At 33.3% G+C, this 24,647-nt stretch overlaps 4 protein-coding genes across 6 annotated transcripts; 1 reads left to right on the top strand and 3 right to left on the bottom strand.

The window, feature by feature from the left end:
* The first annotated feature begins 4,314 nt into the window (after positions 1-4,314).
* Positions 4,315-8,310, top strand: LOC11411611 (probable alkaline/neutral invertase B). 2 transcript variants are annotated; one of them, XM_003603978.4, is made up of 5 exons: positions 4,315-4,406; positions 5,171-5,649; positions 5,845-6,276; positions 6,597-7,155; positions 7,578-8,310. In XM_003603978.4, exons 2-5 carry the CDS (start codon positions 5,215-5,217, stop codon positions 7,874-7,876), a joined length of 1,725 nt encoding a protein of 574 aa, XP_003604026.1. In that variant the 5' UTR covers positions 4,315-4,406; positions 5,171-5,214; the 3' UTR covers positions 7,877-8,310. The 2 variants fall into 2 exon arrangements, with proteins under 2 accessions (XP_003604026.1, XP_024635541.1); XM_024779773.2 differs by lacking the exon at positions 4,315-4,406 and adding an exon at positions 4,432-4,550.
* Positions 8,311-9,493: 1,183 nt separating this feature from the next.
* Positions 9,494-13,618, bottom strand: LOC11418454 (5'-methylthioadenosine/S-adenosylhomocysteine nucleosidase). The gene is made up of 6 exons (XM_003603976.4): positions 13,444-13,618; positions 13,297-13,360; positions 12,950-13,223; positions 11,481-11,555; positions 10,094-10,186; positions 9,494-9,900 (listed from the first exon to the last, which is right to left on the bottom strand). Exons 1-6 carry the CDS (start codon positions 13,523-13,525, stop codon positions 9,703-9,705), a joined length of 786 nt encoding a protein of 261 aa, XP_003604024.1. The 5' UTR covers positions 13,526-13,618; the 3' UTR covers positions 9,494-9,702.
* A 979-nt stretch (positions 13,619-14,597) lies between these two features.
* Positions 14,598-17,204, bottom strand: LOC11411610 (COBRA-like protein 1). Its single transcript, XM_003603975.3, has 6 exons — positions 17,038-17,204; positions 16,855-16,934; positions 16,216-16,675; positions 15,570-15,732; positions 15,215-15,471; positions 14,598-15,080 (listed from the first exon to the last, which is right to left on the bottom strand). Exons 1-6 carry the CDS (start codon positions 17,117-17,119, stop codon positions 14,782-14,784), a joined length of 1,341 nt encoding a protein of 446 aa, XP_003604023.1. The 5' UTR covers positions 17,120-17,204; the 3' UTR covers positions 14,598-14,781.
* A 1,961-nt stretch (positions 17,205-19,165) lies between these two features.
* Positions 19,166-23,767, bottom strand: LOC11421543 (uncharacterized). Of its 2 annotated transcripts, none has more exons than XM_003603974.4 (5): positions 23,406-23,764; positions 20,496-20,792; positions 20,117-20,329; positions 19,899-20,027; positions 19,166-19,529 (listed from the first exon to the last, which is right to left on the bottom strand). In XM_003603974.4, exons 1-5 carry the CDS (start codon positions 23,643-23,645, stop codon positions 19,320-19,322), a joined length of 1,089 nt encoding a protein of 362 aa, XP_003604022.1. In that variant the 5' UTR covers positions 23,646-23,764; the 3' UTR covers positions 19,166-19,319. The 2 variants fall into 2 exon arrangements, with proteins under 2 accessions (XP_003604022.1, XP_013462346.1); XM_013606892.3 differs by lacking the exon at positions 19,166-19,529 and adding an exon at positions 19,573-19,743 and having other exon boundaries at positions 23,406-23,767.
* Positions 23,768-24,647: the final 880 nt, after the last annotated feature.

The raw sequence follows: 24,647 nt of genomic DNA, 5'->3' as shown, positions 1-24,647 counted from the left end.
AGGGTTAAAATGGAATTTGAATAAAATAGTAAGGGTAAAAGTGGAAGAAAAAACAATATGCTATAAACTCAAACGCTACTTAAAATAGCGTCTGTAAAATAAGCTATAAACTTATAAAATAATCTTTAAGCTCCTGACAAGATGACATTTATCAAATGGAGTTTTTTTTTTACACATATAAACTTATAAGCTATCCGCTATTTTCCATAAGCTAATTTGTTGGCATTACCAACACCCTTAACAAACTCTAACTATATCTAGCAAAGCATATTTGACATAAGGTCTAAATACAACAGTAGACCTACGTTCTAAATAAAGATGAAATCCTACGGATAAAAAGCACTTGAGTACTTATCAATGTCTACACAATGTGTTTTATCTGCAAATTGCACAAAGTACTTTAACAAGATTTTGTAACAACACCTTCCAGTAAAAAAAAAAAACACATTTAAATAAGTTATAAATTAATTTATCACAAAATGAACTTACAAATCGTAGTCATATTTTATTTCTCTAAAAAAAAAATCATAGTCATATTTTATGTAGTCCAAACAAAATAGTCAAATATGTGGTGTATTGTTAGCAAACCAGCAAAACACCGGTGAAAGTTCTGTTTTATATCAAGTCCTTCGTTGCTAAGGCTAGCAGCATGTCCTCACAAACATAAACTTTTTTAGTATATTTTGATTTCTTCACAAAAACTATCTAAAAATTATAGTGTAACTGTGTAATTAGTAATCTAAAACAAGCATGTTTAACTAGTATTACTAACATATAATAACCAAAATTTGTCTAAAAAGCTGTTTTAGGTCATCATTGATTAAAAATATATTTGAATTCATCATTTATTCATTTTATAAAATATGATAAGTGCATATCTTACTTTTGATATGAGTGGTGCTAATGGTGTCAAAAAAGAGATATGAGTGGTGCTTTCATTATTGCTGAAGTGGGACATGGATCGTATCAGAAAAAACACAAAACTATTTTGAATACTATTCTACCAAATTTTGTTGTTGATGATTTTATTGACGGAAAGTAATTTTGTATGAGATATTATTTATCATCGTGCACCAAACAAAGACATATCTCATTTAAAATGACAATGCAGCAACGTTAAGTTGTTTGATAGAAAACTTTGTTATTGATTGTTAATTTGTCCTACCATATTTTGAAGGATTACTCTTTGTAGTCTCACACCACGGATATCCAATCCAGTTAAAAAAAAACATAAAAAATGAATACCCAAATTAAGTAAAGATCGTGATATTCGTATATAAGTAGGAGGATTGGGTTTAATATACAACACAAATTAAAGTATATGATGAGTTACATATATGACCACAGTAGGTCTTGTACGGACTGCAAGTTGGCTTCATGCTCACAGCAATAGAAGACGAGTAAAGAGACAATTATCCTCTTAAAATTGTAAGTTTCGTCAATTTATCTTATAAAATTAACAAAATTTCAATTACTTCTTGAAATTGAACATGACGTTTTACAAATACCTCCTGAATTTTTACACTTATTTGCAAAATACCCCCAAACTTAAAAATTTATATTATTTCATTTTGTTTTTATTGTGGTTGGATAAAAAACAGTGGGGTGAAGCATGATATCAAATGTTTATATCTTTTCATTTTTTTTTTCCACTCAATTTGTCTTTATCTATGCTTGGATCACATTTCATATTCTCAATAAATCATCTTTTCTTGCAATTCTCTTTTATTTTTGTTGATCACGTTTGAATATTCTTGGTGATTATTTTTGCAACCGCAATATAAAAGTTTTAGATGTATCCACAACGACATCACAACCATAATTGTAGCAACATTTAACCATATTTCTCGATAATATCAAGGTTTGCATCGTAATGGCAGTCACTACTGCAACCACAATTTAAAATTTCACATTCCTTTTTCAACTTTTTTTTATATGTTGGTGCAAATGTGTGAAATCATCTTACCCTAGGAAAAACTCCTTTGTACGTTCATTTTGTGATAGTAAAACTTTTTTAACCTCTATTTTATATAGTAAGACTAGAATTACAAAATTTCATGCATTTTGAAGAAGTGTATTTAAAAAGTTACCACTGATCCATGCCAGAAGAGCCGTGGTATTCCCAGGACCATCAACATATCTCAACAACATTTGATGTATGATGAGTAGTGAGTACCATAATTTGCCTTGTAATTAAAAATCCTGCCCTTATGAATTATGTACAAAAACTAATTCAGATATATGGCCATGATTATCTCAACTTTTCCTACTACGCCATCACACTCAGCAAAAGTGATGTAAAAACAATATTTTCAACATCGAAATGATAATTTGTAATTAAATCCACCAACAGACTAATGCTCAACCAGTTCAAATTAAATATGCATATAATTAAAGTTTTAAATAATACTATTTTGGATTTAATTTCACTTTTGGTCATCATGCTCACAACAATAGTTCCCTTTTTAAAAATCAAACTTTTAGCCAATTCAAACCTTTCTTTTGGCCATTCAATCTAGATTCTTGGCCTCCAAAAATGGTATATTATCTATTCATAATCAAAATTGAGATAAGTAATTACCACTTAAAATCGTAATCTCCATTTTGAGACAAAATTGTAATAAATGTGATATTTGAAAAGGAAAATGCTGATATAGCGAAAGCAAGTTCGTGCGTGAAATAGTTAATGGAAAACTATTTATGAAGTGATTAATATGTTTCCATGTCTTTTCTTTTTTGTAAAAAAAAGAAAAGACCTACACAAAGTGTTGTTTATGAAGTGACAAGGTTGTCGGCTGTAGGTTAATTCTAAACATCCGTACCTTCTTCTAGCAATGGATTGGGATCATTTTATCCTGAAACTAACGCTTGTGCAAATACTTGTGTGATTATGAGCTTGTTTTGTCAATGGAAAATGTTAGCGAGTGTTCTTATTGACTATTGAGAGAGGAAAACTTTGGGGGTCGAGAATATAAGAGAATACATAGAAATCTTTTACATTCTTTAAAAATGTTTTTTTTTTGAGAACGATAGCATGCTTATGATTAATATATTTTAAATTTTAAGAATATTATAACAAATAGATTAAATTTGAAAAATTCATTCCACACAAACCTTCCTCTCAAAAAAAAAAAAAAACCTCTTCCAATACATAGATAGAATTTTGTATTATGTAGAAAAGAAAAATGAACCCCTCAAATCTCTCCTTTTTCTAAAGTACTCTATTTCTTTATTTTTTTTAAATCCCTCCCCTCCAAACTCACAAACAAAATCTTAGAGAATGTACATTACGTTTTTCAATGTCTAAAATTTATTATTTTCAAAAAAAAAAAAAAAAAGATGAGAGGATTTTAGATCAACACGACTCATAATAAATAGATTGATAAACCAAACGAAACAAATCCAATTGATAAATAAGTAAAAAGAATGACATGCAGAAGCACAGGCTAAAGGAAAAAAAAAAGGAAATTACACTACAAGACTCGGGGTAGGTGCTCCCAAATGTTTTCAATTAAGGATTTGATTTTTTTTCTTGAATCGGTTGACAAGTCCTTAAACTGAAAAATAGTTTGGTGATACTCATACATAAATGAATCAGAAGAAACTCATTCTAAAAGTCCTTAACTATAAAAGATGATGCATTTATTCAACAACCCTAACAACTGTCTTCATGATTGACCTCGCGATAAAATCTTTATCTCGGTTAACAATCTCTCAAAACAATTTCATTCCAGCGATGTCTCAATATTCCAAGAGAATAACCCAGAGAAAATTATTTGAAAATGAAAAGTTAATTGAATATAGTTTTTTCGACTACTATTGTGAAAGTTGTATAGTATAATGAACTGCGGTGGTCAATTGGAAGATTTAAAAAGATGCATTGGAACTAACACGAGTTTATTTAATTAGTGTAGTAGTAAAATTGAGTTTTTAAATTCATTCATTTAATGATGTATATGATTAATAATATGGACCACTACATATATCATTAAATGAATGAATTTAAAAAATCAATTTTACTTGTATTTAAAAACATAGGGAGGATTTAGCAAGTGAGCATGAATGAATGTAATGTAATGTAACGTGGTACTTAATATTGTCAAAAAAAAAAAAGTGAAAAAAATAAAATATGTGAGTGAGTGAGGGTAGCACCAAAATATATCAGCCTCCGCACGTACAACACAAACACACACTAACTAACGTCATGCCAAATTGTATTTATCAAATAATATAGTGAAATTGCATGATTGAATAAAAACAAAAGATAAAAAGCCACACTCACTTTTATAGTACTACTGGTACTAGCAGTATTATTTTAATCACAATTCACGAGGAAACACACAGCTTCTTCACGTGCTTCGTTCTCTCTCTTTCTCTTTCTCTTTCCACACTTTTCTTGCTGCGAGGTTAGTTTATTTATTGATCAATTAATTAACTACTTCCTAAATTATTGCATAATAGAATAGAATACTATGATCTCATGATTTCATCCTTCGCATTTCCATCACGACGTTCATACATACGTTGCTGTGTCATGCTTTCTTGTTTCGGTTTAGTTACTTACTTGATTAATCTTCCTTCCATAATTAACATAATATAATGCTTTCATTATTTCACGTAAATCTTCATTTCAAATCATGCTTCATGATGCTGTTAATTCATTCACGTATTTTCAGGATCCATGCACATCTTTTTCTTTCCTTTAATTGCTTCCCAGATTTTTCTTTCTTTTCTTTAATCAACGTTTCTTCGTCAAATCAAACTCAGAAAAAACGTTTTCATATATAATTCTAGGGATTTTGAATTGGAAACTTCTGCTTCTTTTTGCTGTTCTTAATCATTTTGCGGAACCTGTATCTGTATGTATGTATGTATGTATGTATGTGCTTGAACAACTCAACATCATTTGAAATTTTGGATTTCTGTTTCCATGGAATTATTTGAGCTTATCTTCTCGCATATGCATTTGTGAGATCGTTTCACATGTTCAAGCACATGCATATATACGAAAACACTGCAACATTATTTTATCTTTTTTTATTTTTATTTTATATATATAGATTATCATGATAAACACTTATGCTATAAGCTGCAAATTAAGTTGTGTATCCTAGAAGGGTCATATTTGTAATTTTGTATATCATTTAACTGTAAGAAACCCTGTCTGCAGGATTTTGAGGACAACTACTGCAAGCGCTAAGATTTTGCTGGAAGATGTCTACCCCTCCAATAGATTGGGCTCATCACAATGGTAATGGAAATTTGAAAAGTCAAGACTCGCTATGTGCTGTCGCAGAATTTGAGGAATTTGATTTCTCTAAAGTATTAGATAAGCCAAGGACTTTGAACATAGAGAGACAAAGATCATGTGATGAAAGATCAATGAGTGAACTATCAATAGGCTTATCTCCGCGTCTATTGGCCTCAAAACTTGAAAACTTTCCTCGCCCTGGAGAACATCTTGATCATGCATTTTCTCCTGTGCACAAATCTGGTCTTAATACTCCAAGATCATTGTTATTGGACTCTCATTCAATATTGCCTGAAGCTTGGGAAGCTCTCAGGCGTTCCTTGGTACATTTTCGTGGTGAACCAGTTGGAACAATTGCTGCCTTGGACAATTCTGATGAAAATCTTAATTATGATCAGGTAACATGTCTTTGTTACCTTTTTTTCGTACAATTTCGTAAGTGTTTTTATTTTTTTAATGGATTTGTACTTAACTTTGGAGTCCCTAATATGGACCTTGTCATGCTGGATCAGTGGTTTTGATCCTTTTATATTTTTCCATCCATTTTGAGTTTCCTATGGAGGCCTAATATGGGGAATTATACTTGTGCCTAGGTTTTTGTTAGAGACTTTGTTCCAAGTGCTCTGGCTTTTTTGATGCATGGGGAACCAGACATTGTCAAGAATTTTCTCTTGAAGACTCTTCGTCTTCAATCCTGGGAAAAAAAGATTGATAGGTTTCATCTGGCAGAAGGAGTGATGCCTGCTAGTTTTAAGGTATTCCATGATCCGGTCAGAAACCGCGAAACCTTGATAGCAGATTTTGGTGAAAGTGCAATAGGCAGGGTTGCTCCTGTTGATTCTGGATTTTGGTGGATCATATTGCTTCGTGCATACACAAAATCTACAGGAGACTCTTCTTTAGCTGACCAGCCTGAATGTCAAAAGGGTATGCGTTTGATTCTGAGTTTATGCTTGTCAGAGGGGTTTGATACATTTCCGACTTTACTATGTGCTGATGGGTGCTGTATGATTGATCGTAGAATGGTGAGTTTGCTGAACTTTATTCATAATCTACTGCCTGGAAAATAAGCATTGATGATAGGATAAAATGATTTTTCTATGTTTTTCCCAACTTTGTAGATTTATATCACAACGACTTCAATCCTGTGTAAAAATCAAAACTCAAGCCATAATCTGTTTTTCTGCTAGTACTGAATCCAAAGTGAATGAGAATAACAATCTAGCAGAGTTATTCTAGATATGCTACTACTAGGCACGGACAGGGGATTTACTATGACTTTTATTCCTAGTGGTCAATCTATCCATTTCTTACTTCATTTTTTATTTATAATTTATGATTTCAGGGTGTTTATGGCTATCCAATTGAAATTCAAGCATTGTTCTTCATGGCTTTAAGATGTGCCATGCTATTGCTTAAGCCAGATGCTGAAGGGAAAGAGTTTATGGAACGAATTGCGAAACGCTTGCATGCCTTAAGCTATCATATGAGAAGCCACTTTTGGTTGGATTTGAAGCAACTTAATGATATATATCGATTCAAAACAGAAGAGTACTCACATACTGCTGTGAACAAGTTTAATGTCATTCCCGATTCTTTACCAGATTGGATTTTTGATTTCATGCCTCATCATGGCGGATACTTTATTGGGAATGTGAGTCCGGCTAGGATGGATTTCCGCTGGTTTTGCCTTGGTAATTGCATAGCAATTTTGTCCTGCTTGGCAACTCCTGAACAGTCAGTTGCAATTATGGATCTCATAGAATCACGGTGGGAAGAATTAATTGGGGAGATGCCTGTCAAAGTTTGTTATCCAGCCCTTGAAAATCATGAATGGAGGATCATAACAGGATGTGACCCAAAAAATACTAGATGGAGTTACCACAATGGGGGATCTTGGCCAGGTACTCTTATGCTACCATTCTGAATTTCGCAGAACAAATGTGTGCGTGTGTGTTTGTGTGTGTGTGTGTACGACTTTTGAGGGAAATCAAACTTCATTTCATCATTAAACAAATGCAGTGGAAACATAGGAATAATATAATAGATGTAGATAATTTGAGTGCATGTTTGCATTGACAATGAGTTTAACAAAATCACGATATAGCATAAACTATGCTATGTAGCTTCGATAAAACCACGTGTCATCGTGATTTAGTCAAACTCTATCATTTCAAACTAGGTTATGAAAGACTTTATTAGCCAGTCTTCAAACAAGGGCTATGCTAATGCCAGAAAAAAAAAGAGAGAATTTCTCTACTTTATATTTTCAACTCTTTTAGTATTTGCTTTTTTAATATGGTGATATCGGTTATGGTGGTTGCAGTTATGTTATGGTTTTTGTCTGCGGCGGCTATCAAGACTGGGCGACCCCAAATTGCAAAACGTGCCCTTCAAATTGCCGAGGCCAGACTGCTAAAAGACAACTGGCCGGAGTATTATGATGGAACACATGGTCGATACATTGGAAAGCAGGCTCGAAAATGCCAAACCTGGTCTATTGCTGGTTATTTGGTGGCTAGGATGATGCTTGATGATCCTTCACATTTAGGTATTATAGCACTTGAAGAAGACCGACAGCTAAAGGATCCTGTGCTCAAGAGATCAAATTCATGGACTTTGTGATTTTTTTTTGTCTCTCCTAATCAATTTTGACTTGGAATGATAAAAAGGAAGAGGTAAGAAATGGAGTGAGTGGAAGAAGGTGTGGTGGACAAACACCGTCATGAATCATTCTTTGTTTCATTCCACATGTCTAGTGTTTGTGTATTCCTTCAGTGGAATGCTCATAAGTATAGCAAGCATCTTTCAGGATTCTCAATGGAAAAGTTGTTTTATGCACAAGGTGAGACCATGGTTCGTTATCAGGAACAGCTTGCAGTTCTTGGTGGACTGGACAATATATGTTCTTAGATGCAAATGTTACAATTAGACTGACAATAGATTGTGTTTTCTTGATCTGGCATTAAACACATCACAAAATGTGAAGTTAAATGATAGTCATTCATTCCTCCATTTATCCTTTTTATATGAATGAAACGAGCGTATACTCATCCACACTTCTATTTTACCTTTTATTAGGATTTGATTTGATATAATTCACTAGCATCTATTTTTTCCGGTCCTTTCAATATATATACTTTAGTTGAAAATTATTTACCTCTACAAAATCCTTAAAACTAAAAAATGCTTATAACAAACCATTATTGTCGTTGATGTATATTTGATCCAAATATTATTTCTTATAAAGAAATGTTAGCGAGTGCGCACTTTTAATATATTTAAATGATAATTTTTTTATGAAAATATATGTAATCAATGCATTGAAAATCGAAATATTTGATTTTTTTATAAAATAATTTTTTCTCTTGAAATCCTTAAAAATGGCCCAGGAGTCTAAGTTTTTTAAGTCAATACCATTTCTTATATTTAAGTCAAGTTTTTTTTTTAATCTCAGTATCCGAGGAGTCTAATCTCATCATACACTTGCAGGACTCCATATAAAGCCAGACCTACAAAGCTATGATGCAAAAAAGTCTTAGATTATTTTATCTTCAAATATTCATTATTTAGTAAAGAAACAAAGAAGTACTTAAAATATTCATTATACGTAAATTCCGTATGTACGCATCACAAACACATTTTTAATTTTTTTTAACTCTTCAAATATTGATTGAGCTAATTTAGCTTTAAAAAAAAATCAAACAGAAACTTCCATTTGGGTATTTTTTTACAGTGAAAATCCATTTAAAATTAATTAAAATAACAATATTGTATTACTTAGATATTTCATGTATGATTTAAAATGAATGAATTAATATTTCAATTCGAGATAAAAATTATTGCTAATAGAAAGAAAAAAAAAATACAAGTGTGAGTGCTTAAAGGTTCCTTAAATATTTTACCACTGGAGCAATTGAAGCAAAAACGAGTGATGAGTTGTTTAATTATGATGTGACGTAGTAGGGACCACACAATCAGAGTTATGGACCCAAAACGGATTCTCTATAATATTCGCATTGGAGATGCTCTTAGTACTACCAAGTATCATCAATTGTCCCTGGAATATCCAATAACTGTCATCTTGCATGTCAAGCTGGGAATGAAAATGTGAAAAACAAGCAGGTTATTAGTGGTAGCGAAGATGTTTGGTTGTTTAGCATTTCTTTCATGTTTTTAAGTGACTTGTGTTGCTCTTACTTATATTTGAGAATGATCCCTCATTTGCAGGAGTAGACGTGATTGGCGATATAAATTAAGAGGATGTCATTATACATGTTTGCAATGAATGACGCATACAATATCGGCCACAAGAGAGTGGTGTGGTCGGAGCTTTAATATCCTTCTCAGTTTACCATTTTTGCTTAAATCTCACATATTTCCAATCAATTGGTAGTGTACAATTGTAGAGCGTTGCATATAAAAAAAATTGGAAAGACGAAATTAGGTAGTCAAAGTTCAGATATGCACTTTCCATCGATAAAATTAATGACCTGTTCGACAGCCAGATCAAGTGCAGAAGTTACAGCAGCCAAATTTTGTAGGAATTCTTCAGCAGTTGGTTTGTCACCGTCAATAATATCAGTCACAGCTTTTACAAAAATTGCAGGAACTTTAAGAAGGTCAGCAACATAAGCAACAGCTGCTCCCTGTGGAATATTTAACAAAGGATAGAGAAATACGAACAACTGTCAGTTACTTAGGTCTCTGTAATTTAGAATGTGATTTATTTGATAGAACAATGTATCATATGTCAATATGCAGATTCATCATGTCATCCCCAATAAATCAACCAAATGTTCCAACTTCTAAGCTCTAGAAAACAAACCATGTATTGCATACCTCCATATCTTTGACAGTTGCATCATTTGCCGTGATTGATGATTCATCCTGCGGTGTCATATCTAAAGAGTCACCAGTAGACAATTTAGCCACCTGGAATACGTGCAAATATGGTTGAAGGTTCAGTTTTGCTTGAATAAAGTAGTTAAGAAAAGGATTGGATTTCATAAAGCAAACCAAAATACATCTTGATTTGTTTGACCATATGTTTCTATTCAGAATGAAGCATTGACACAAACACGGTACTGAACACGACACTAATATATTGACAATGACACCGGTAATAATTTGATAAAATAAAAGCAACTTAAATTTGAAAGTAACTACATGTGCCGGTGTTGTGTTGGTGTCTAACACACTGACACATATCGGACACCAGACACCTTTAATCTAATGCGTCTGTGCTACATTAATGATCCATATCCTGCGTGTAAATTTGGTTTCAGTTTAAACTATCCCAATAAGGTATTGGTCTACCTTAAAAAGAACACAAATCAAAGTAACAAGTTTTTTATATTAGTGAACAAATCAAAATAATAAGTAATCTCAAGGAGAGGCAAATGTACTATTGACCTGTCAAAAATAACAGCCAACCCCTGGTGGCACCATTTATTTTCCTACATGTTAATAAAATAGAGTTTCTTTTTCTCCACTCATTTATGATATATATCGTAAGTGTGCATGGCTAACTGATAGTGGAATGGGTGAACAAAACACTTAACACTCCATTCTAATAGCTGAATTTGTTCATGTCAGGCTGAGAATTTAAAAAACTACGCTCTACGTACAGTGTATTGACATTATTATATGATTGCTTCAAGTTTGATCCCCTAGTTCATTATGCATATATAATAAGATGTCAGTAAGAATAATTATTCGCAAATGAAAAAAATATCCTAATCAAAGCCAACACAATCATAAACAATAGGGATATAATTGACGTGCTCAAAGGCACAAATTTCAAAGAGTGCATCAGCAGTCCTTCAATCCAGTTCTTCTGGGTAAACAATGGTATCCAATTTGGATGACAAAACATGCGATGTCAAGGAATTTTGGCTGAGAATCTGAACTTCAAATAAGACTATCGATAATAGAGTTTTCTTTATATATGTGTGTTCATGTGAAGGTAAGCCTGTGTAACAATTGGAGGTTACATCACATGTTTGCGGGTATCAACCTTTCACAAATGCAAATGTAAGACTGTCTACAATAAACCTACAATGGATCTAACCCTTCCCTAGACCATGCTATCACAGGAGCTATACATTACCAGGTTGCCGCTAGACACACAATACTCAAGCAATGGTGTTGTCAGCAGAGCAAGAAATAATATATTTTGGAATATCTATTAATTTTAAATAAACACAATTTAACATATAGTACTCACCTTTAGATTAAGTTCCTTTACAAGGTTTGGTGTTTCAAAAGCTTTACGTGAACCAACTCCATACAGATCAAAAACCTGCAAAAGACAACAATTATATTGATGTTAATGGCAAAATGTCTACCGCACAACATTGCAAGCACCAAGCAGATTTTGGCATGCACGTAACTCCTTCCCCCAACCCAGAAAACGAAAGAAATGTAGCTGTGGTAGGGTAGGCACTAAGAAACATTTAGGGGCCAACCTTCATATTTCTAAACATTACATTAGGAGAGTCTGTAGTTTTGGCAGGTGCATGACATGCAGTCTTGTAAAAAAATTCAACTCAATATTTATTTAGCATTCATTTTGCCAGTAAAAACAGTTAGAGCTATCAAACTAAACCATAATTACAAAGCTATCAAGCTAAAAAATTTAAAATCTGTTAAATTAAACCATAATACAAATGCAAGTTTAAAAGGAAACAAAAAGAAGATGGCATTTAAATCCTTCAAAACGCAACTTGACATACTTTTAGTATAAAGTAACACATGACATAAAAGGTCAACCACTTTAGTCTTCCTTTTCTTATTTCACTCACATTAAATGCAGCAAATAAAGCAAGATATGTACATTCTTTAAAAAAAATCATTGCAAAACATTTAATAATTATTTCTTACAAGGTAGACAAGACCGCAATTTGACTAGTAGAAACGCATGAGACTACGATCTTGAGTACCATCTGCGTGCTTGAGTAGATCCAGAATCAGAAATTGGTGGGAGCGTCCGGGATTGCAGCGAAAACACATGAAAGCGGTGGAATTGTGCATTCCTGCCGATTCCGATCGTCTTCTTAAAAATTCTGGATTTGTGGGTCGGGTTCGCAACCCGGTTTCGTAAGAATGTAATAAAAGCTTTAAAAAAACCCAAAAAACACTTTTTTTTTGCTGTCACGTGAAACACTTCTTTTCTTACCTATTATACCAAATAATTATTAATTAATAATTATATTGGAAACCTTCCCAATGAAGTGATACACCCAGATTCATAGCACTCCACTCCCTCTCTCAAGTCAATTTAAATACTGTTTTTTTTCTATTCATTGTTGTGCAACCTTTTCCTTCTCACCCGATACAACAACCCTTGACTGTTGTGGAGGTTTTTAGTTGTTTTTAAGTGTGATTTGCTACAGCTGAGTTTTTTTTTTTTTTTTTAAGTAATTTGAGTGTGAATTGAAGTATTTTTTTCAGTAAATTATGTTGTTTTCTATGCATATGTAGGAACCTATATACAATATATATGAATTTGGTAGGATCTAACGATCCCCAATCAGGTATGGGATCTCGACTCTAACTACCTTGATTTCTTAGATAAGAGAGTGCTATTACTGGAAGGAAAAAGTATAGAAAGAAAAAAAACCAAAAGCAGACAAAGGATCCTTCCACAAAATATATGTAATGTGATTCCATTAAGCTCAGCACAGTTTGACTTACAGGAATGGGTATTCTTCTGTCATGAAAAGCACAGTCTGATGCAATGAAAATGTCACCGACACTAGCTCCCCTGGCCTTGAAGCCACCAGCAGTGCCAGCATTAATGATCAAATCAGGTTTGAAAGATTGAATAGCAGCATATGTAACAAGAGCAGAGGATATGGTGCCAACACTATCAACCCCAGAAGAAGGATCTTTACCAGGCCAAATCAAGTTCAAATTGAGACCTTTGAATTTCCCATGATAACGTACCCAAGGAACACCTTCTGGAAAACTGGAATCATCAATTTAATTAGGAAAAAGTTAAGTAAAACCCTAATAAATTAAAATAAAATAATAAGACTAACGGAGAATTAGGATCTTCGATGAGCTCAAATTTATTGACAACAGGTTGTGCCTCCGTCTGCATAGCTGATAAATGATATTATTAATCAAATCAAATCAAATGATTAAAAATCATGAAGAAGAAGAAGAATAGTATTAGCAGTTAGTACCAATGACTATGACGATGTTGGAAATGGGTTTTTCGTCGGTGGTTGAAGCTAAAGGAGCATCTGATTGTTGCACAGCAGCCATTGCAGTCCTACTTCCTTTCGTTTCTTGCTGATTCTTTCCCTTTCCCTTTCTTTTCTATTCTCTTTTTAGTACCCAAATCGAATATTGGTTCATGTTCCACAAATTAACAACCCCCTCTACTTTTTACTACTATTTTTTATAATTTTTTTTTTTTGGTTTTATGCGGTAACTTTGGTAAAAGTAATAATATTTTAACATTAGATTAGATCAAATTAAATTATTCAACAAGTAAGTTTTGCTTATGAAATTGGAAAACAAAGTAACTAAGTTTAAAATTTTCTACAAAGAAGTTCGATCTAGAATAACAATTAGACTTTCACAACATACAATTCGAATTCTAATTGAAAAAATGATCACATTTAAAAAGAAAACATATTGGTTTTTAAAAAAAAAAAAGGAAAACAAAAAATAATTGTTGATAAATGTAATTAAATTATAAATAATTAAATATATTATATAATAGTGATATGTCTGCTGACGAACGATCCAAGAATGTGTTTACGGTGCTCCAGTGCGACGAATGTTAAGTCTTCATAGAGAGGAGAAATGTGTTTGCAGGTAAGCTACGTTAGCACTCCAAGCTCAAGTCAGTAACTGAAAGTGGTGGTTATGTGCAGAAAATAGTAAAAGTGAAATGTACATTGAAATCACTCTTATATAGGCGCAGAAAGCGCTAACAGCCCCCACGAAGTGCAACGCCTTCATAGGAGGTTGCTGGTGATTACACAGACGAAAGTGATGGAGTTAGGGCGTACTCCTATGCGGTGATCTACACATGACTTCGCGTGCTCCTCCATCGTGTTTTGCCTTGTCTGCCTTGGCCCTTGACTTAATGGGCCTTGCTTTATTGGGCTTTTAACCGGTCAAGAACAAATAGTATATTGACAGTCGAGTGAGTATAACTCGTTTTGTAAGGACAATGCATTAAAATATGTTGGGACTGAGATTCGAATCACAAATTCTCCACTTATTTACCTTAAAGATGAAATTCTAGTCACTAGACTATCATAAAAAAAAATTCTTTATTTTTGGTTCCAACATGGCGATTTATTTAGTCTTTAAGGGAAAAAATTGAGTACCTGGATTTGGATTCCTAGTACAAGGAGAGGGGGAACTCTTCCCTTACAATAATAACAATAATAAAACACAATGTTATGGACCCTTAAAAATTGAGGAATTAAGATATACTAGAAACTAAGTACACGTAGTCACTAGTGAGTGTTGAAAATCAAAAGCAAAGGAGTAGTACAGTATTACTACAGCAGTACTAATTGGACAAGCAACAAATAAATTAATGAAAGAGTAAAAACATGGGAAGTTGGTCTTAAACTGGAGCTACCATTTGGTAACATAGGGAATGTGTCAGGTAAAGGCATGTCACAGTTTTCACCGTTGAAATATATTCTTCTTGGAAATGTCCATCCGTTTTGCAATGTGAAGGAATTCTCATCTTTTTCCAATAGTATCTCTGTTGTCACAGAACCAACTCGGTCCTTATCAGAATGCAATAATTCATTGTTGTAGTAATCTATCCCCCAGAAAAGAGCTACTCCATCTGCCTCAAATTAAATAATCTCTTAATCACTATATATAAAATACTACCAGTACTATTTTATCAATCAATTTATTCAATATTTTAAACAGACTACATACATCAAAAATATCATTGAATGGAATGTAAGAAATTACCTTGGATCCCAAGAGTCGAAAGTTTAGTGCTATTGAAGCTGTAAGTTGTTGCCTTTTGGTTAAAACCAGGATGTTGAACGAGCACGTTCCAGTTAGAGTAGTTTCTATTGAAGTTGTAGTTAGAAATTGTAAGCTTGATCCTCCATTGATTCATATAATTGTTCTTGAAATGCCAATGGACTCGAATTGGACACATGTGGTCAGTACATTCAATTATATTTTTCTCATCATTTGACCCTCCCAGAGGATCACCTGGCCTGGTTACTTAATATTTAGCAGTAAGCACACAACAGTAGACATATTAATGACATTAATGAAAAAACACGAATGTTCGAGCAAATGAAATAACATGCACCTTATGCAAGACAGTGAATTTTTATTTGCTTCCCTGCATCCACCACAAGTGCAATTACGGCATGGTGTGATGATAGGATTGTAAAATGTTGAGAACGAAACACAGCATACTGGTGACTTGTTTGCTAAGAAACTTGAGTACGTACATGTTGACTTCCAAGTTCCTGGAATGCAAAATTTATATATACTAGTATTCAGAATCTGTGTGACACAGTGAGAAAATCAATGAAAAAATATAGATTAGATATGATTTACGATTTGTTGTGTTCAGTTATTGAGCACCAATGATGTTTGAAGGGAAATCACAATATTTTCTATTAACTGTGTTCAGTTATTAGGCACACATCAATGTTTTCTATTAACTGTGTTAATTACCACTTTTATATAAACATTGTTATGACTCACTATATCTGATTAACGGCAGACAGCAGTACTATATGACACGATAGAAAAATCACGAATATCAAGAAATCATTCGTGTCAGATTTCAAAACAAGGGAGAAATTTTTCAATATGCATTTGACAGAAAACATGGGTCAATGGGCAGTAATATTATTTCGCGAAACTTCGTGATGGAACCATTTCATGACATCAAACAATGCCCTTTGTTTAATTATTTTTAAGAGAATTTGAGTTGGGTAACTTACTGAGAACTGGAACTTGTCTCTGTCCACCAAAATCTAAGGACACTGAGGGATCAGAAGTCAGAAATGAGCTACAAGTGTAACCAGGACCTGGGGCCATGAATGTAACATTATTAGGAGCTTGTCCAAGTGAATTTTCTTTTTCCTCCAAGTTTCTTACTTCAAGTTCAAATGAAGACAATGAATTGAAAGAATCAACAGCTCGGGCAGAGAGGCGGCCACCACGACAGCAATGGTCTGACCTGTTTTGTGACACATCTGGAGATATATCAACTATGATTGGATCTTTTTTGCATGAATGTGGCATCTGAGAACCACTATAAGATGAGCAATCACCCCTATCAGTTGCAATTGCACCACTCATTGACCATATCACCTCCTTATTAGCCCATGTCCATCCTAGTTTCCACCCTGGTTTGTCTACATGCCGATATTGATGATGGTTTTCAAGAGTCACCCTTGCCTGTGGAATTGGAAACACTCAATTATATTGCATATGTAAATGAATCAAAATAATAATAATAATAATCCTATTCAGACAATTTCAAGTTCTTGAAGAATTTATTCTAGCCTGAAGTAAGAATTGAATCAATTTTAGAATAAATTCATACAAAGACGTGTGAGATTTTACTTGGTACTGACCAGATATCCATTTTCCATACGTTGGTAAATGTCAAATGTTACAGAAATGTTCCCATTTGGATCCAAAGGGTCATAGCAATCTGCATACAAGTGTGAAATGAGCAAAAAAAAAAAATTAAAAGTCAAATTAGCAAGAACAGAATAGAATAGAAGTGGCAGAAGAAGGAGAAGTGCATGCAGCACCTGATAAAGTGCAGAGAGTAGTAATTAACAAAATCAACTTAAGTACAGCAGAAAGATATACACGGTGAACAGTTAGCATCATTTTTTCCCTACAAAGAATATGAGACAGAATAGAAGTTTGTGTGTCAAGTCAAATAATATCGAGAAGCCCGTTATCCACTGATTGTTAGGAGTGTTATTATAGTACTAATACTCGGATCAAACAAAGGGGTCATTGGAAATATCACCATCTTATCATTACAGGACAAATTCCCGTATTAGATTGATTCCACTCTATCAATGGATATGTGATAGTTAATTAATGATACTCTTACGGCCTTAAATAATGACACATATTGATATTATTACTACTTCTGTCTCTCTAGTAGGATAAGGTATGAGTCCTTATCGGAAAATGAGTTTATATATGGTGATTTAGTTTCAAAGATGTTGAATTAGGTTTAACCTAAATTTTAATAAAAAGTTTAATGTAATAGATTAGAAAGTTCCTTAAAATAGATCGGAAGGTGTAGATATATCATTCTTATCGTGATGTCCAATTTTGTGTTGGATGCTTTAGCTAATATGAGATGTGTGAATTGCACTTCTTTGATTTATTATGAATATTGTCTTGGTCAAGTCAAGTTAGTATGTATCTTTAATCTAGTCTACCCTGTTTTCAACTGCTTCGTGTAGTTTCTATTTTTTGGACTTTAATCCAAAAAAATTGCAAACAAATATTCGGATACTCTGTCTAGGCCCCCTACATTACTTAAGCTGGGAAAAAAAAAAGTGCATTCGAAAGTAGAATCCAATAGATTTAGATTTGAGTGGGAAAAAAAGCTAAACGGAAGATACATTCCGATAAATGGGAGCTTTTCCCAGCAATGTGGAGGCCTATAGAGCAGTACTCACAAATATCAACAACCCTCGAGAAATTTTGACTGTTGGACTTGTAATTATTATTTTTTTCTGCTTTTCACTTGGCTAACACTACTAAGAATTGTTTTTTATTTACCACAATACTTTGAATTTTTTTTTGAGGAAATGACAAATACTACTAAAATTTACACACACAATTATGAGAATCAAGATGAATCTCTTCTACATATCAATATCTTCATTGTCACTTGAGTTAAGTTTTTTTTCTTTTAAGAAGTCAAGTTAATCAATCTAAATTAGTATGAAGGATAATAAAATTTAAGACTTTAAGAATACTTCAAAGTCCCAAATCAATATCACCAAAACAATGTCACTTGAGCTAAGCCTTACAACTATTTACCTCGAGGAAAATATCCAAAGGTTTGATTTATATATTGAAAGAGGTCGCTATTATAACCGGTAGTATCTTAAAGAATCGGTCTCCGCAGTTGCACATAAAAATTACTTAAGCAATTATGTGATTTTGTGGACACGACAACAATAAGCTTGTTAACAGAAACGGTTCAACAAAGGAGGCCGGTTCAACCTTGTGATATTCACGTGCGCTCTCGTTCTTTAATCTTTATGTGTGTGGTGTGGTCCCTTCTTTGTCAACGTCAGCATGACATGATAGAGTTCTTTTCCAGTCCATATATGCATTTGTTTTTGCTTTCAAAAATCATAAAATAATAAGGGAATTCCAACATTTTTTTTTTTTTAAGGAGAATTCCAACATTATAAGTATGAGTATACTTGAAATTTAATAAAGGGTAAATGCTCGTATATTGTATAAAAATTATTTTTTAGATTCGTCTAAAAAATAATGTATTTAATCTGTAATATAGATTAGATAAATTATTTATTGAATAAATAAAATATAAAAAGTGACATTTCTCATAAAATAGAGAAGTAGTATCAATTTACATGAGAATTATCTATCATGCTTCAATTGAACAATGAGATTAGATATTGGTTGAGAGGGAAAGTTGTGGAGATTACGAAGGGCATATGTTCCCTAGTTTGTGCCCAAACCATATCCATGTCCTAGATTTATACGAAGGATTCCAACTGTTCCCGTCACAGAAAACATATGGCGACTTTATTTCTAAGGCAGGACAGCTCGAGAATGAACAGCAGTGCATGACCAAAGCAATGGTATAGTATATTTATGGAAAAATTTAATTAAGTCTTCATTCGTATTTTAAAATGACAATTAGCACGAGGCAAATAAATATATGAAATGTGACACTTAACATGAGACGGGAGAAATATGATGCAGGTAACAATTTGCATAGGTAATTAAAAATAAATATTGTACTTGGTTTTTGACCAGCCATGTCGTTAATCGGTTATGCATACCCTGTTTCACTATAACAAGAATATTAAGATGGGTTCAAAAGTGTAGAAGATGCGCTTAAAGGCTCATGTAAAACTGAATTTGAAGAAACAGCAATGGGACTTCCTTCTAACTGCAACATGATACTCCCCAGTATTTCAATTAAAATTTTCTTGAATTCTTCTTCTTTAATCATCATCTTCTTGTCATCTCCATTATTCATCGTCTTAAAGGCTTCACTAATAACCTTATCCATCTGTAAAATCAAACACGCCGATAATTATAGTTATTTTTTATTTATTTACTAGTAATATACATTCATTCATTCAATGCAAGTATAGCCGTCACTACAAGACAAAAGGGATTTTGGGACGGAATATTTTGTCACAATGCAGTTGAAGATCTCGAAATTAGCGACAAATCATTTCAGTTGCAATATTTGTTCTGACGAAATATGTTCATCTGCGCCACTACAAGACAGAGTTTGGGACAAAATTTAATCAGACATTGTGATGGAATCCTTTGAATCCGTCCCAAAATGGAGACAAATTGATATAAATTTCCGTCGCAAACATTATATATGGATGAATATATTGACTAATATGCATTGGCAACAATAACATACCTCTTCAATTGCACCAACTGGAGGTAAACCAGCAGATGGAGACACCACATCTAGTGTCACCTGCAAATAATCCTTTGATATTTTTCCGTTTCGATCTTTTGGCAGATTCCCTAAAGTCGTGTTCAACGTCTGCATACAAGACAGTAGGTAAAACCACAAATAAAATATATCAAAGTGAATTAAGAGCTCAGTGGCAATGGCAGGAAGGAAAATAAAACCTTTTCTAATTCAAACTTGTTGGATAAGAGTCTCTTGACACCACTTCCATCAAAAGTGTTTTCACTGTGAGCTACAATGACAGGCTTCTCTTTAAGGCAATTAACCACACTCAATGCCACTTTCTTGAATTCTTCCAAAAATGTCTCTTGATCACTAACAGGCCTATTCAAAGCTTGAGACAACAGTGCCGGATCCACAATGTTGTTAAAAACCTAAGTGGATATAGTGACAAGAGGTTATATATACTTGCATTAATTAAATTGAAAACAAGATTGACATTTATTTTAATTTAGTTTAAAAGTTTTAAGTACTTAAACAAATAGAACACAACATTTTTCAATACAAGGACAAGAATATTGTTGCATTACAGTCTATTACCCAAGAATCTGATGTAGGAGGAATTCCTCGATCAACATTGAGTCTTCCAAAAGCTTCAATAACAAGTTCGCGAAGTGATGTACTAGAGTTTTGAATCTGAGAGAATATGGATGTCATTTCTGTATAATAACTTGGACCATTAACAAACTCAAGAAGATCTTCCCCGTCCATGCGGAGTATAACAATTGGGTCTCGCTTCAATCCAGCAGCCATGCCTAATAGAATGTCTGAGAGAACCTCTTTGAACTCACTCTTGCTCACTTTTTCTTGCTTTCCATGAGTGAATTCATTCAACACCTATACAACAAGTCCATCAAATTTTTATTGTTGTTCCAGTTCCATCAATTATCAGGCCGGGCATATTCATGTGCAGAAATTTTAATAGGACATGCATAAATTATTGAAGGAAATTGACGACGTCTATTGAATTTGAAAATACAATGGCAATCAAAGTCTTCTAATTCACAAAAATACAAATAATCTTAAGGAAAACAATATACGGAGAGCTCATATTTTTATTTGGTAAATCAGATTTGAAAACTTAAAACTCAAAATTTGAGTTGTCTAGTTTTGATCGAATGGTCTTGACTTACAGATTGTATGATTGCATAGCTTCATGATGACAGGAAATTTAAGTCCATTCATCAAATATCTGATCACATCATTGATATATAATCATATTGCCTCTATTTTTTTTCTCCCTGTTTCAAGGTGTCTTTTATGATTGTGTTCCCATATTTACCATATTTGGTTAGGTAAGACACATTTGCTTTATCCCAAAGGATTCCATTTAAAGATCAATTTTGCCTTTCCACACAAGCACTAACTTCAGATAGCAGTAAAGCACTAGCAATTAGGGTCTCTATAGTTCATCATTAACTATGATAGCATACCAACTTTTTATCACTCTAGTAATGAAGCATGCTTCAAGTTCAAAGACTAAGTGGTATGAATCATCAATGGTATAGAACATACTAGATGTTAAACTAAAACATATATATCACCCATGTGAAAAAATCGGATGTCCCGCTGCCGACTTGAGGATTAGTATCATAGAGGATTCAAATGGTTTAAGCCGTAATTATACCTTGGAGCGCTTAATGGATGTCAAAGATCGTAGTTACACTCGGCAACATATATAGCCTCTTCATTAGCATGAATTTGTAAACTTGTTTTTGAATGTGATGGAGAAGCAAGTAAAAGATAGTATTGCATTGAAGACTAGAGGAAATGCATTTGTTATTCAACTCAAAATGGGGAAACTTATTTTGCCTGTCACACTTGCAGCATAAACTGTTACCTGAAACATTCTTCTTCTCATACTTTACGCTACAATATCTAGGCAAAACATTATAGGGGCATTTGAATGAGCTTTTTGGATTGTTTTTCTTCATAACAGACACTTGTCTAAGTATTTAGAAGAATGTAAGAAATAACTTGAAATAAATTTATAGACTCTTTTAGGTTATCCTTATTAAACTCCCCTAGATATCTCCTGGAAACAATTAAAAACTTACCACATCCATTTTAACATACCTATTCAGACGCAATAACTAATAAAAGCTGAGCACTTACGACATAAGTTCTCATATGATAAACAAGTACTGAATAAACAATTAATTAAGTTGTTTATCCAAACGTCTTCCTAGTCTTAATTTTTAGAAATTGATAACGTCTATTGAATTTGAAAATATAATGGCAATCAAAGTCTTCTAATTCACAGAAATATAACTAACTTAGGGAAAACAATATAGGGATAGCCTATATTATTTATACGGCAAATCTGATTTGAAAATTAAACTCACTTTGAATTAGTAGTTTTGATCGAATGATTGCAGATTGTATGATTCCATATGTTCATGATGACAGGAAACTGGGGTCCGTTTATCAATTATCTGAGCAAATCATTGATATATAATCATACTGCCTCTATTTTTGTCTTTCTGTGGCTAAGGTACCTTTTATGCTTGTTTTCCGTCTTTACCATATTTGGTAAGGCAAGGGAATTTCTTTTTCCCAAAGGATGCCATTTAAAGACCACCTTTGCCTTTTCACACAAGCACTAACTTCAGATATCAGTTAGCACTAGTAATTTGGGTCCCTAGAGTTCATCATTAACTATGATAGCTGACCAACTTTATAAGTTTATATCACTCTAAACTATAAACTTTCAAGTTTTTTAATTGTAATGAAGTATGCTTCAAGTTCAAAGATTAAACGGCATGAAACATCAATGGTTTAGCATGTACTAGATGTCGAACTTAAACATGTATATTACCAATATGGGAGACAGCCTAATGAAAAAATTGAATGTTCTGCTGCAGACTCAAGGATTAGTCTCATAGCGGCCAAAAGGGTCTAAGCCGTGGGAAACTGGGAATACCTTGGAGTGTTTAATTGAGGTCAATAATCATAATTACAGTGGCCTAGAAGAAGAAAAAAAAAGATATGTGTCACCAGATTCTGGCTGAAAGGAGATTGGCAGAAAAATGGCAATAAAAAGCAAAATTGAGCAGGGTAAGTAATTGCAACCAAAAAGCATATTCCCACCGGACCGACCATGTTATCATGGATAATTAGGATAGGACAGTTCTGGGGCCAGCTTCTATAAAGTATCACATTAAAAAGTAATTTTAAAATTCATGTTATCACTTACATAAAAAGAAAGGGGCTAGCTTGACCAGGCCAAAGCTCAGAGGAATTTCTTTCATAATAAGAGAAGTGATACCAATACTACAATGATAATATAATATTGTTATGAAAATAATTAAAATAAGAGAATTGATAATACTACTACCAAAACAAAAGTGAAGAGCAAGATACACATTACATGAGTCATTTTGTTGCACACATACTAACACACACATTAATTAGACATTACATAATAATAAAAAGAGAAAGGTTAATTACCTGATAGTAGATGTGATCAGAGTCAGGAGTAGTGCCCTGAGCAGGCAAACCAAGAGCAGCACCGATGTCAGCAACAGCGGGCTCAAGCTCCTTCAAGGAGAGCTTACCATCTCTGTCCTTATCCAGCTCATGAAATTTGTGGTCCACAAACTTGTTGAATCCTTGCTCGTTTCCAACCAATTCCATAATGTTGGAGCCATCAAGAACCTCTCCTCCTCCGTTTCTCTTCTGGTTCTCCATCTACTTGTGGTATCAACTATGCACAGATTATTTGAGGGTATCAACTCAACAATATTAGTATTATGGTGTTAAGTGTGTCCCCACATGTGGTTCCCAAAAGAAAGTCATACTATATAAATGTCAATTATATCATTCAAGCGTCAAACCAAAAGGGCAACACAACATGTGCTCCAAGTCCTATTTCTTTTAGCTGATGTCAACTTTCTGTTCCTTTACTACTCATTTTTAACCACATTCATTATATTTAATAATTTACCTTTTTTTTTTTTTTTTTTATATCTCTCATTGTTTTACTTAGTATAGATCATCTCAGTAAAAATAAGGGTTAATTACACTTTTGGCCACCTATATTTTAAAAAGTTGTGATTTTGGTCCCCTAACTAATTAAAATACAAAACAGCTTCTTGTGTATTGGATCTTTGGCAGTAAGCCCCCTAACTAATTAAAATACAAAACAGCCCCCTATGTATTGGATCTTTGGCAGTTTTAGCCCCCTAGACCAATTTTGACTCGGTCAACGCTGACGTGGCACTTCAAAGCCGCCACGTGTGCATTGTTTAATTAAAAATAAATAAAAAAAACCACATATAAATTAAAGAATTAAATAAATGAAAAAAACAACAAATAATTAAAAAAATAAAAAAGAAAGAAAAAAAGGAAGGAAATTGTGTTCTAAAATCTAATTCTCCCTCTTCTTCCTCTCATCTCTCTCTAAAACACCGATTCTCTCCCTCCAAAATCCTTTGTTCCAAAATCTTGAAGCTTTATCACCACCATGGATTTGCTCCGATTGAATCTCTCTCGTATTCGAATTGTAACCAGAAACACGAGGAAGTAAAGTGACATTCTAATTTTTCAAACACATGTAAACTAGTTGTAGCATTCATGAACAGAGTTGATGAGGAAATATAAATAGAAACTATCATTATACTTTTAATAATGTAAACAGTATGTGATTGTTCTGATTTTTTTGGGAGATCATCAAATTGATAATACAGGGAG

Source organism: Medicago truncatula, chromosome 3 (genome assembly GCF_003473485.1).
Source record: "Medicago truncatula cultivar Jemalong A17 chromosome 3, MtrunA17r5.0-ANR, whole genome shotgun sequence".
In the NCBI taxonomy this organism is placed as follows: domain Eukaryota; kingdom Viridiplantae; phylum Streptophyta; class Magnoliopsida; order Fabales; family Fabaceae; genus Medicago; species Medicago truncatula.
This window is presented reverse-complemented; position numbering and strand designations above follow the sequence as displayed.

What these genes read in the sequence shown, in the direction of transcription:
- LOC11411610 (XM_003603975.3), bottom strand. Translation starts at nt 17,119, where the DNA reads ATGATGCTAACTGTTCACCGTGTATATCTTTCTGCTGTACTTAAGTTG. An exon ending in GTATGGAAAATGGATATCTG is followed by an intron (nt 16,676 to 16,854) that starts GTCAGTACCAAG and finishes CCAATTCCACAG; the next exon opens with GCAAGGGTGACTCTTGAAAA. An exon ending in GAGACAAGTTCCAGTTCTCA is followed by an intron (nt 15,733 to 16,215) that starts GTAAGTTACCCA and finishes TTTGCATTCCAG; the next exon opens with GAACTTGGAAGTCAACATGT.
- LOC11411611 (XM_003603978.4), top strand. Translation starts at nt 5,215, where the DNA reads ATGTCTACCCCTCCAATAGATTGGGCTCATCACAATGGTAATGGAAAT. An exon ending in AAAATCTTAATTATGATCAG is followed by an intron (nt 5,650 to 5,844) that starts GTAACATGTCTT and finishes ACTTGTGCCTAG; the next exon opens with GTTTTTGTTAGAGACTTTGT. An exon ending in CAATGGGGGATCTTGGCCAG is followed by an intron (nt 7,156 to 7,577) that starts GTACTCTTATGC and finishes TGGTGGTTGCAG; the next exon opens with TTATGTTATGGTTTTTGTCT.
- LOC11421543 (XM_003603974.4), bottom strand. Translation starts at nt 23,645, where the DNA reads ATGGAGAACCAGAAGAGAAACGGAGGAGGAGAGGTTCTTGATGGCTCC. An exon ending in ACAAGTTTGAATTAGAAAAG is followed by an intron (nt 20,028 to 20,116) that starts GTTTTATTTTCC and finishes TCTTGTATGCAG; the next exon opens with ACGTTGAACACGACTTTAGG. An exon ending in CAGTTGGTGCAATTGAAGAG is followed by an intron (nt 19,530 to 19,898) that starts GTATGTTATTGT and finishes TTGATTTTACAG; the next exon opens with ATGGATAAGGTTATTAGTGA.
- LOC11418454 (XM_003603976.4), bottom strand. Translation starts at nt 13,525, where the DNA reads ATGGCTGCTGTGCAACAATCAGATGCTCCTTTAGCTTCAACCACCGAC. An exon ending in CAACATCGTCATAGTCATTG is followed by an intron (nt 13,361 to 13,443) that starts GTACTAACTGCT and finishes ATCATTTATCAG; the next exon opens with CTATGCAGACGGAGGCACAA. An exon ending in CAACTGTCAAAGATATGGAG is followed by an intron (nt 9,901 to 10,093) that starts GTATGCAATACA and finishes AATATTCCACAG; the next exon opens with GGAGCAGCTGTTGCTTATGT.